The sequence below is a fragment of the Lepisma saccharinum genome, chromosome 1 (assembly GCF_977018435.1).
Source record: "Lepisma saccharinum chromosome 1, izLepSacc3.1, whole genome shotgun sequence".
Classification (NCBI taxonomy): domain Eukaryota; kingdom Metazoa; phylum Arthropoda; class Insecta; order Zygentoma; family Lepismatidae; genus Lepisma; species Lepisma saccharinum.
Genome location: NC_139229.1, coordinates 177,926,409 through 177,939,698, shown reverse-complemented (window position 1 = coordinate 177,939,698; position 13,290 = coordinate 177,926,409). Strand labels below are relative to the sequence as shown.

Genomic DNA, 13,290 nt, shown 5'->3' with positions numbered 1-13,290 from the left:
ATTTCCGCTGTCGAACTGGCTTATAGAGCTTTCTCATCCTCTTATATATTATCCTTGGTTTCACTGTTAATGCAGTTGTTAGACTCTAACAATGTAATAAGAACTTGCGTGTCAAGATATTACTGACAAGATTTATTGTTTCTTTTTTGTTAAATTCCTCCTATAATTATAATTGTAACATTGATCAAATTTCAATTAAATGTCTGATGAAAGGTGTGTGTGTGTGTGTTCTCCTGAAATGTAACATCAAATAAGGTGCTTGCTTGCTTGCAATGACTGTAAATGCAAATATAAGTTTTCAAATGCAAGCAATACGTACAGACAAGAATAATCCAGTTTTTTTTTTTTAAAAGAAAAAACTAATCCTAGTTTAATAGTGTGATAATCAAGAGTAAATCCATCTTCCCCTAAATCTCCCTAACAGAAAGAGGTAATTCATGCTTAACGCATTCACTTTTTTAACTTTGCCCAGGCCAAGGACATCAAAAGCCAGTGACAGATAATGCCATCGAGAATTATGGACAACAGGCAAATAACGGAGTCCCAAAGCGACCAGGACGAGAGCGTGTTGATGGCGTCAAGGGTGGGGGGCGAGAAAGAAGACGGCTAGGTGTTGAACAGGGTGTGGGTCAAGGGGTTTTAAGATTGTCTCCAGGTTAGTGGTATATCCTGCCTTGTGAGTGCTTTCTTCAATGTTCGTTGTAGTGAATACATGGGATTAGTTAAATGATGTTGACAATTTTGATATTTTATTTCCAACTTACCTCATAGTTTGTGCCAAAAGGAATTTGTAATAGTGTTTGAATATTGAAATCGTTTTATTCCACTGAACAGATAACATGATAGTCACCATATCAAATACAGTATTTTGTTTGGAGTAATGAATTTTGCATTTGTTGTCATTGAAGAGTATCAAGGAAATTTGTAAAAAATCCTCCAACTTGGATAGTTTGAACATGGTTGTATCAATCATCTGAGCTCTTCCCACACAAATGTATACAGATACATACTTCTCTCCTCACCACGAAAGGCAAGAAGTCTACCATCGGGCTACATGGGATCTTACATATACAGTACATATCCTTTTTTTTTCTCTTATATCTTCACACACTGGAATAATTATAATATGTATTTTGCCTTTAATAGCTACATTGTTTGTGGGCAACAAAATATTTTTCAGTATAAGCACTTACAATTCTTTGGTGTGTGCAATTTGTTACCTTCAACAGAGTAGCAGTTCTCCAATTACACAAGATGATATATATGAGGGGTATAATAGGAAAGAGAAAACACTCACCAGACACAGGAAAAATTAAAATTTTAGCAGCCACGAGCTGCATCTTCAGGTGTAGAAGAGAAGTAACGGAGGTGATGCAAGCAGTAGTGTGACTTGCAGGTTTGCCAGGTCTAGAAAAGAAGTTGTAGATGGTACAAATAAAGTGCTTCTCTAGCCAGGCTTGTCACACTCACAATTTTTTGCTTGCTGGTTTTATACACCTGAAGATGCGTTTCTCGGATGCAAGAACTTTGAATTTTTCCTGTCTCTGGCGAGGGTTTTCTATTTTACCTGTTATTTAGCCCTTGTGGCCCTTCTTCCTTTTGTCCACAAAACATGATGATGATAATAGTTTTCTCGATCCACACTTTACATAATTGTTGCACAGAAATTCCCTTGAGGTGGCATCCATATTGTGGAGGGTTAAAAAGATGTGTTCTGGTTTTTATTCCTTTGTACAAGCTTGGATTGTTGAAATAAATATCTAAGGTGGTCACATTCTTTGGACTAACCATGTATGATTTCCTGTTGATAAATTGTTGCATATTGTTGTTTCAGTGTATGTCAGCACACACTTTCCTTTTGAGATGGTCAAGTTTCTTGAAAAGATAATGGGTAAATGTCCATTAGAGTAGTGAACTGTAGTAATGGAATGTATTTTTACATTTGGTGGAGAACAAAGTTAGTTTGTAAGTACAGTATTATCGTATAATTAGCAGGCTGTAGTTTTCTGTACAATATAATGTATTCATGAGTCATTAAATCTCCCCCCATTCCATTGTGTAAGTAATGTTTAATTTTCTTTTGTAATTTAGGCATAAATTGAATAAAGGTAAATTGTACTGTCTGATATTGGGACTAAATATAAACAGACACCTTTTCTGGGGGTCTGGGTGATCCCACTAGGCATGTGCTAAATGCACAATTTTCATTACTTCTACACCAGTATTGTGGTGTACAGTTTTTCGCATAGGTTCTCACGTCTTTTGCAATGCACTTGAATACTGTTCCAGAAAGTTCGCATGTGCAATTGAGTTCACTGTTTTCAAAAAATTCAAAAACCACCAAATTCTGAAAAATTACATCTGTATAGAATTCCTTCTAGATCATTGAAGTGAATCTTGGTGTGTTTTGCTTCCACTGTTGTCTACATGCAGTAGAAACATATTTTACATTTTCCAGCATTATTCATTCATTCTTCAGTTCCAATACAACAAAATGCTATGAAATTTTAAAAGTTTTTTCACCTTGGTCCCTCCTTGAGAAACATGAAATTGAGGTTCTACTGTATCTGTGATAGTTTCGTAGTAGCACTACAAGCAGAGTCTCTATCACACGTACCCACACAACATCAAAAGCCAAGTACACAGAGAGTCACTTCGGTGCTCTAGAAGGAATTCTACAGAGATGCAATTTTTCAGTTTATCAGATACATCAGTATTTTTTCAATAGAGGATGATCACTGCGTTCATTCACTGAGAATACGGCTGAAGACAGTAAGCCTTCAAAATTAATCTTGAAAAAACTATCCATTCGCAAAGAGGAAACACAAAATTTCATGTACACAATATTAAAAGGCGTTTACCACATCCATTATGAATACAGTACTTTTTGTCTAACCTTAATGAAGTACTAGAAGGTTGAAGGTTTTTATGTGTAGAGGTCTGTGCTTATATAGCATATCATGCAAGAGGGCAAAAAGTGATGAAGTCTCTTCTTTGTAGCTTCCCTCCAAAGTGCCAGTGAAGAGGTGGATGATGAGTTGAAGGTAGACTTGAACAGCATAGCGGGTAGCAGTAAGCATTCGTCTCCGGTGCCATCGCCAGGTGGATGTGGAATGGGAGGAGTAGCAGTGGACAGAGCAGGCTGTGATAATGGATTTGGTTTCCATAGGAAAGATAAGGATCGATCCCATGCACTGCATGATTTGTTGAGGTATGGAGGAAAAAACTTAGTTCAGCACATTTTAAGTCCTAATAGAAATTTTGAATTTGAAATCATTGAAAATGGATATTATCCCCTTTAAACCATGGACAGATTTACATTGGAAAAACTGAATCGAACCCGGTTCGATTCAGTTTGATGTGGCATTGTTATGAAACTTACCTTGACATTAGGTTTGACAATTAAGGTAATGTGCAAGTAATTGATCAGTGTTAAAAAGAATATATATTAGGCAGACAATATGTACAGTACCTCTTCCATATTTCCCATATCCTAATTCTTTTTTGAAATAATTTTATGTGATGTACTCTTCGCAACATCTTAATTGACCGCCCTGAAAAAATTCAAAGTCCTGAATTCGTAAATTTGGCAACATAGCGCTTCACAGTCCACAAATAGTATCCAACTTAGCAACAGTTTTTCTTTCTAAACGAAAATGCTCTTGTGAATTTCTGTCATTCTTTCACATTCCATGAAGTTAGAAACCCTAAACCAGTAATATAATACACAATTAAACAAAAATCAAAAATCGTAAATTGGGAATAGAAATGTTGATATTTTTAAGACTATTCATTCTGAAATAGAAAATAGGGGTATTATATGCAGCTGGAAACACTGAACTCGTTCTCCACCATCTGGAGAGAATTGAAATCACATATCAATGCAATGAAGCAAATTTCTCTCGATTTTAGGCAAAATTACAGTAAAGATAAATTGCACAATACAAAGTGCGTCTTTTCCCTGATTTGTGGTGAAACATGGTTCGGAACTTCGGCAAAATTTTATTTCAACTTAGATGAACTTGTTTTACAGGCTTTCATGTTAGCAATCCCCTGGAGCAGTTGGTTAAGCGGTAGTCTTGTTTTGCTTTTTCCTCAAGAACGAAACATTGTAGGTTCAAATCTCACCCACTCCAGATTCTTTTCTTTTTATTATTGTTATTTACGTAGTACGAAGTGTTGTAATAATGTAATATAAGATTACATTAAATCACTGTAAATATTTATGCGATGTATACCTCGGAAATGTTTCTACTCATCTTCTTGATTTTTCAGTGATTGGCAGGATTTTTGGCAAGACCTTTCTTTTCATTTAGCTGTCAAAAGTTATGTTAGCACAGATTAAGAATTAATATATCATAAATACATGTTCTTAAACAGCATGTTGTAATCAAGGTGTCCCTGTGTTAATATCAGGTGGAGGCTCATTGCACAGTGGTTCGGATCCCACTTTAAACTCTAGGTCTCGTCCCGATTAGCTTTACTGTGCATAAAGTTGACTTAAAACACCAAATCAACCAATGCATCTCCTTTCAGAGTGGGCCTTCTACGATACTGTAGTCGACCAGCATCCGAAAATACAGTTCTGCTTCGCGTACACCAGAGTATAATTTCATTTAATATTGTGACTAATTTTACTTTAAAACCACAGATTAAAGCGATAAGTGTCCAGAAAAAGAACCTCAATGTAGTCGAAGACTGCAAACATTGCGAAACATTTCAGTTAAGTAGTATGCTTTTCCATTGACCATATTTTCGATTCATAGTGAATTTGCTAAAAGGACCATGTCAAGAAATCTAAATATGTAAGTTTTACTAGTAAATGCATTTAAAATGCACGAAACAACAGGAGAGGAGAAAACTAAACCTCACAAATAAGTAAAAAATTCAGCAAAAACTGTTAAGAATTTTGACAAATAAGCTAAAAGTCAAAAAAGGCTGCAAAATGCAAAAGAAATGTAAAATAGAAAGTGTTTTCAGGTTCTAACTGAAGGGAAATTGACATGATATCAGGTTTGTATTGTTTTTAAAGGTCAGAAAAAAAGTTGATTTTTCCTCAACTTTCGGACCCTAATTACTAATTATGACCATTAAAAAAATTGCAGGGAAGGAGTCTGCTTACTTAAATTTTTCTTGCAGAGGGATCGTATCATCCCATATCTCCACTTTCTAATACAGAAAAAATCAAGTTCATATTTCGAAAATGACTTGCAGTTTTCCACTACGGAAATATGTTTTCATAGTTTGAAGTTCGTTAGTATTATCTTCCAGGGTTTTCATTATTTTATTTTCACACATATTTTATATTTCATACGTTGAATATCCCTTTCCTCTCTCTTTTCATACAGTCTTTGGAAAAATGCTGAAGTTTCTTGGCAACCGGGTTTTGGTTCAGATAACTCCTTTTCACTGTTCCTACCTTAAACAAATAACAAGAGACTTCGTAACTAAACAATTGCTTGTTCAAAACACAAAATTTTTACACAGTTTACAAAATATGACAAAACACCAATAGACATGTTCATCATCTTTCCCTTTCATTGTTTCTCGATTTTTTCTGAATCCCTTTCCTCATGAAAATTGCCATGAATTGTGAATTGGTTTCTTCAAACTGGTAGCTAATCATAACATGACCTACCTGGAGGAAAGGTAGCATGCTTTATTCATACGCGGGAGGTCGTAGGTTCGATTCTCCACCTAGGCAGGATTTTTATCAGGAGTTTATCATTGGATGTAAAGTTTATTCACCATGCTAAGAAGTTAACATTGGTCTCCGTATTTCATGAGGTGAAAGGAAATAGTAAGAGAAAGTTGTTTGCATGATAGGAGGAAGTCAAAAGCCACGTAGAATGCGCAGAATCAAGTTAGGTAAAGCTAAGTTTGAAATGGTGGTATCGAATATTACAAAGTTAGAGGGGAAAGTTTGTTATATCTGATACTCGTACTTTCTGTTCAAAGAAGACAAACATTTTAGATACAAAGGCAGTGACGAATTAACGATCATTATGAGGTTGTGAATCTTTTGTTTGTCACTATATAAATACTTATTAGTAGTTTCTTATTGAATCGGCCTCAATCGCAATAACCATTTACTTACGTTAATTGGCGTATTATTTTTAGACACATGGTAAGATGGCGGTGAGGGGATTGACAACAGCCACTACGAAGGAACGGACATAAAATTACCAATCTTAGCAATTTGAACTCATTAAACGTTCTCCTTTGTTACAGTAATGCACTACATCACTAACAGTTGGGCTGAAAAGTTCGTAGGCTGACTCATAGATGGCGGTACTAGAATTAAATCCATGTGATTTTTACTTAGTACTAACCTTCAAAAGATACGTGTATAAATTTCACAGCTGCCGGATAATTAGTTCGTGAGATATAGCATTGTGAGTGAAGCAGCTTTTGTTATTGTGAAAAAATGGATAAAAAAGAATTTCGTGTGTTAATAAAGCATTGCTTTTTGGTGAAAAAAAATACTGTTGAAGCCAAGGCTTGGCTTGATAAACATTACAACCGTTGAGAAGTGGTTTGCTAAATTTAAACGAGGCGAAATGAGCATCGAAGACGATGCACGCAGTGGACGCCCCAAAGAGGCTGTTACCGACGAAAACATCAAAAAAGTCCACAAAATAATTTTAAATGATCTTAAAATGAAGTTGATCGAGATAGCTGAGATTATTACATAGCGTTGTTGGAGCGTTTAAAGGATGAAATCACGAAAAAACGGCCCCATTTGAAGAAGAAAAAAGTGCTGTTTCATCAAGACAATGCACCGTGTCACAAATCAATGAAAACGATGGCAAAATTATATGAATTAGACTACGAATTGCTTCCCTATCCACCATATTCTCCAGATCTGGCCCCCAGTGACTTTTTCCTGTTTGCAGACCTTAAAAGAATGCTCGCTGGAAAGAAATTTAGCACTGATGAAGAGGTAATCGCCGAAACTGAGGCCTATTTTGAGGCTAAAGAGAAATCGTACTATAAAAATGGCATCGAAAAATTGTATGACAGCTATAATCGTTGTATCGCCCTCAAAGGCAACTATATTGAATTTTGTCAAAAAAATATTTTTTACTATGTTAGCCTACGAACTTTTCAGCCCAACTGTTACTTAACATAACTGTATGTGTTTGTTTAAGTATATCGAAATCAAATAATCAATATTTTAGGTGTCAGTAAAGAACAAACAATACATAACTTAAATAACATTACATTTTGCATCCTGAATACATATATGTGATTTGTGAATTAATCATGATGTGTGTGTTAACACAACATATGATAAAATAACGAAAAATATGTTTTAGCTTTAAAAACTGGAAATCTGCAACTTGTAAGGGGAAATATGCGCAGAAAGGATGCCCCTCAAGTGTGCATCGGATTCATTTTTTAAATATTCTAATATCAATGGTCTCTGTTCAGCAAAAAAGAAAAAAGAGGAGATGGCAGATGGTGTAACCAACTGCTCTACGTTAACTTCATGACGTAATACCCTTAAAAACATGTTGACGTTTATGAAGACTCCCACCTCCCTGTGTTCCAAGCACATTTTCTCGACAAGTCGTGAAAAATATTATTTTTTGAGAACTGTTCGATATTATGCAAGGTATTGTAAATAAAATGTTGCATAAATTCCTCACAAATTTGCTTCTTTCTGCACAAACTTGATAGCGATATCCTCCAGATGGAGATAAACTGTATTCAGTGTTTCAAACCCCTCTAATTTCAAGTTGAGCAAGCAGAATCGTAAAAATTCCTCAAGGTTCCTTTTCCAATTTTTTATTTCTCTTTGATTGTGTATTATAATAGCGGTTTATAGTGGAAAGTGTGAAATTGAAAACCTCTCACCGCAGCGTTTTTCGTCTAGTGGAAGGACCAACTCAAAGTTGGCTACTCTCACTTGGAGCCGATGTGCAATGTTGCTAAGTTTACGAATTCGGGACTTAGAATTCTTTCGGGGCGGTCAAATAAGATGTTGCGAAGTGTACAAATTAAAGAAGCAATGCTTGAAAATTTTAACAATTTTTAAAACTTTATAGAAATTTGATAATTTAATAATTCTCTTAAATGTTTGTGATCATGTATCACATTAACATGCGATGTTAATTGAACATTATCTATTGCCTAGTGCATTTCTTTAAACTATGCTTTTTCTAACCCTATGCTTTGAGAGAGCAAGCACATCTTCTCTCACCTTTAGGTGAACAAGTTTATTTTTGCCAGTGGTGGTGATTAACATACACACCGGATATCTATTAAAATCACAGGTCTGTCTGTATGCTCTCTTGAAACATAATGTTAAAATAAGTATAGTTAAAAAAATATTAAAGCACTAGTCAATGGATGTCCAATTAATACTGTATGTTAACAGTTTTTGCTTTCTTAAAGTTACTGTTAAGGACACAATCATTGTTAAATTATTTATTCCGAAAATAGCTTTAGGGAAGACTCTTTCGTTTCTAAATGAGGTTAAAGTCTGCTTTTTATTATATATATATAAAATTAATTATAATGTACATTCCTTTGTTTCAGGAGGAAGAGGGAGAATTCATATGACATAGACAATATTGTCATACCCTACAGCATAGCTGCTTCAACTCGTGTTGAGAAGTTACAGTACAAGGAAATTTTAACACCAAAGTAAGTAACGCTTGTTAATAGGTTTTAGAATTAATTCAAGTTATACAGGAAAATATTGTAAGAAATCAGCAGCTTCTTTCCAGCCAGTCTCTAAACTGCTAAACCATCAACTTTGGGGGAGCTATGACCAGCCACAGCAAAACACATGACTTATTACTATATACTAAGTATGTAATAATGAGTATTGTTAATAATTTTACTAAAAAGAGTTTCAAAAGACGATGTGCATGAGCTAGGGTAGTTCGGGCTACAAATGGCTCTCACATTACATTCAGAACGAGATCATTGATATATTAGGGAGATCTGTTTTGCGCTCCGTTGTAGCAGATATTAAAAGCCGGGAATATTTTGCTATTATGGTTGACGAAACTTGTGACATATCCATCCGTGGACAATTAATATTCTGCATTCGAACTGTGAATAAAAATTTTGATATTTTTTAGGAATTCATGGGCTTTTATGATATTTCGAACACTGAAGCCAAAACTTAAAAAAGGGAGAGTTGAGTCCTTCATTAATTTATTTCAGTGATCAGAGCCCCCCCCCAATAATTTTGGCAAGTCACCTTCCTGTCTCCCTCCTCAATAGCATGTTTCAATCAGAGTATGCGGACCTTCTCTTCTTTTCTCAGTACCCTGTGCATTCTCCTGGTTTCTACTCTGCTCTCCTGATGCTCTTGCCCATAATCCTTCACATATATATCTTGCTGATTTATATTCTTCTGAGACCTCTATTAATGAAAACCTGTAGTCTGTATTCTGATTTTCCACCATTCTAATCCATATAGCATCATTGACTTTGATGTTGCTTTGAAATTCCTGTGCAGTTAAGAACTTATTTTTCCACATTGCATAAACAGACGACAGCAGGAAATAAATGTGTATTTTTGAAGAAAAAAAAAGAAAAGAAATGTTTCCAAAAAAATATGTTTTATTCTTTTGTAATTATTACCATTACGAGTTATCAGCAGTTGGAACTACCAAAAGGAATAAAAATGTATTCTTATCATGTAGATGTACACTACAGAAAGCATTTGCTGACACTTTTATTTTGGTACAAATACAACTATCATAAAAGTTGTCAGTAACCACTTAAAAGTGAACTAAAATGTTTGTTCATAGTATGTGAGATGTCAAATTCAATGCGTACATAAGGTGTGTGTACAGAAGCACACCAGGAAGCAAGAAAGCCTTGTCCAGTTCATATGCATGCATCTACAGTTGACTGACTGCTCCTTTTTTTCCCATTGCTAATTGTTCAGAAGTGATGAGCTGACAACATAAACTCTTTTACTTGGCATTTTCTGCACATGTAAGATACCTTTGGGAACTAGATATTATTTATTTTATATGTTCTCTATTTCTTTATTTTATACGTTCTGAATGAAAACTTGTAGTGCAGATCATCTTGGTACAAATGTTTGATGATGATTTTGTTTTCAGGTGGAGATTAGCAGAAGTTTTACCTCCAAAGAATTTTGATCCCAAGAACAATGGGGTTGTAAGAAGATCTAGTCAGGAGAGTGATGTGAGTAAAAGTGGGGAGTGTTGAGAGGATATATGTACATTGGAACCTTAGTTTTACGTATTTCAGGGGACCAAGCTGAAAAAACTTAGAATGAGGGAAAATGTAGAATCGAGGAAAATTTCATAGCATTTTGCTCTATAGGGACCATGAATATTGAATGTATAATGCAGGAAAATGTAAAACCAGGGATCATAAAATTGAGGTCCCACTGTATACATCTGAAATGCATTTTGGTAGTTTTTTTTATCGTCTTAAGTAATTTTTCTGATTTTTAATATTTCCTCGTCACATTCTACTGCAACAGAAGAATACTTTTAACTCTTCCTCCAATTACAGAATGTTTTAGAATTGAGAATTTTTTCAAGTATATCTTCAAAACAACAACAACAAAAATAATAGAGATAGGAGGTCTCTCTCTTTCACTGAGTTCTTTGAACATGAGGTAAATTATAAAATCAGTGGCAACTTTGAATTTAATTTACTGTCTGCATGTAAGCAATTGCAGTATTGAGGAAAGAATTTTAGCAAGTGCCGTTTATTCTATTTTATTAGCAGTGATACGTAGGTGGAATTACGCAAGAATGCGACAGTACATACTTCTTCCTTTCCATTGTTCATCACCAAATTCCATCCACAAAATGCTTTGCAAAAGGCCATCCTGAAAATGCTAAATATCCATCTCCTCCTGAGAAACATAAACTAGCAGGCCATATATTGCTACATAAAATAGTCGATGGGAACATCAGAAGTGATTGCCTTGTCCAGGAAATTCACATTCAAGGGCAGTCTTGCAGCAGCACTAATCTTTTCGATTGTCACAAGCTAAGATAATGTCTCATCAGCATTCCCTGTTTCACAGACTACCCAACCAATGCAATAACTCAGCAAGCCAAATAGACATTTTTTTAAATCAAGCACACTTTAAAAGGCTGTTGATTTAAGATATGTATGTAACTTTATCACATGCAATTATAATTTTTGTTGCTATTCTTCCTTTTTGTTGTTATTTTCTATTAGTACATTTCAATGTAAAAAGCCTAATTCTGTATTTGGAATCCTTTGTTAAAAACAAATCTATTGAATTTCAAATAGCATTTTATTGAAAGTACATTTTGCTGTTTTAAACCATATTCGTTGTACGGCTCAGTAACATATGAAATTATATTATATGCGAGAAAAAATATTATGCCACGAAGCTCAATAGAACATACATATAACATCCTAAATAAACAGCTTCTAAAGCAATACTTCGCCAGGCTAACATTACTTCAAGAACCCGAACAGATGGTGATTAAAATATTCAATATCCCACGAAATGATGTAAGAGCAGAAAATATGACAAGATTCAAAAACAAATGGATAAAACTATTATTAACCTTTAGCTGCCGGACCTCTCGTGCACCTATATTCTCGTTCACGCCGGCACATTTACAAGCGCATGATTTTCAAACTTGCAGCAATGTACAAAATAAATTGCAACTCTAGAACCAATTGTCGTAGACAGATGAAATTTGTTTTGTTTTCTTTCTTAAAGACAGGGCTTTTAGCGGAGGTAAAATTTAGACATTTTAGCGGAGGTAAAATTTAGACATTTTCCCTTCCAATAATTTGGTTTAATGAAGAAGGAGGAAGTTGATTTTTTTTAAAAAAAAGTTGTGCCCCCTCAATAGACCAAAGTGAACGAAAAATTGTAGTGTGTAGCGGGGTGGTACATTTCTACAACCTTGCAAAGATTAGTTGAAATCTGACTGATACATCAAGAGTGAAAAATAATATATAAAGTGGCAGTGTTGCCAGCTTTGGAACAATGTCAGGAGTTTCACTTCTAGAAACGGCCGTATGGACACCAGATGGACCAAATTTGGGGAGAAACATGACAAAAGACCACTCTATGAGGATATGTAATGCACGTGCTGCAACTTTGAAGAAACCGGAAAGTACGGGGTTCGGAAATTGTGTGTAATTACTAGGGCTGAGCTGATACCACTTTGAACCAATACTCCCACCGATACTGATACTTGTATAATTTCAATTTAAAATAAAAAAGGATAATAATATGCGTGTGTGCACATAAAATAAAAAAGGATAATAATATGAGTGTGTGCGCATGTGTAATTTTTATTATTATTATTACATTTTATACGTATGCATTTCTGACGAGGGGCGATCAATAAATTAACCCACCAAACGATGCTCTCTTCCTACAACGCATGTGAACTTTACAGTATATTTTTTACATAAGTGACAATCGATCAGATGTGAGAAATATTAAGTGCAGCTAAGAGCGAGGCAATCATCGTCGTCATCCCCCTCTCCCCTAATGTTGAAAAATGAGATCATGCCTCTTCAACCTCTTCTAAAAGTAAGGGATCACTCTTCCCAAACTAACATTAAATTATTCGTGAATACAAGAATACCGTATTTACGCGTGTATAGTGCACGTGCGTGTATAATGCTCACCCTGGTTTTTGATGGGTAAAAGTTACAAAAAATTATCTCTTTTATAATACGCAGTACAATCCAGTTTCAGGAAATGCTTCCTTAGTTGTAGGTCATAAAGCTGTTGCTATGCTGATCAAGAGTGAATGACATCATACCTATTCAATGAGTCGCATGTTGCTAGAATATCCTCTTGTGTATACAGTAAGTCACCAACCCATGCCACCTCCCCCTTTTCCCTCCACTGTGTTTAGCATCCCAAAGGTTTCACTCTTTAACCATCTTATTTATTCTGTAATAGTAGAAAGCAAGATCAAAATTACATTATGGATTTCCAGTGCTCAGGAGGTTATTTTCTATTATTTCTCGACCAACAAATATTGCTGATATGCATCCCATGTGACGGAAGGTGCATGCTCGAATTCTGCCAGTGTTGCACTGCTTTTCTTGGTGTCGCAGAACATTACATTACAAAGTGAAAAATCATGTGAAATGGTTTTCAACATTTTATACGTGGTTTTGCTCATTCCTTTACTTTTTCTAAAAGAACTTCAAAATACTTTTTCCATGACTAATGTAACATTTATATGAGGCATGTTCAGGACCTTCAAGCTAGCAGTTAGTACAAGATTTCTTCCATTAAGGAATTTACACACTCCATATATATATTAT

The 13,290-nt window shown here is 35.0% G+C and overlaps 1 protein-coding gene across 4 annotated transcripts in view; it reads left to right on the top strand.

The window, feature by feature from the left end:
* The window catches only part of nsl1 (non-specific lethal 1), a 157,890-nt gene that overhangs the window by 125,681 nt on the left and 18,919 nt on the right, over positions 1–13,290 (top strand). For 3 of the 4 annotated variants that reach the window (XM_083143379.1, XM_083143370.1, XM_083143362.1), the window contains 4 exons: positions 473–655; positions 3,001–3,211; positions 8,545–8,652; positions 10,095–10,179. In XM_083143379.1, coding sequence (XP_082999505.1) covers positions 473–655; positions 3,001–3,211; positions 8,545–8,652; positions 10,095–10,179 — 587 coding nt within the window. The remainder of the gene's footprint in view (positions 1–472; positions 656–3,000; positions 3,212–8,544; positions 8,653–10,094; positions 10,180–13,290) is intronic. The other variant, XM_083143388.1, reaches the window with a different exon arrangement.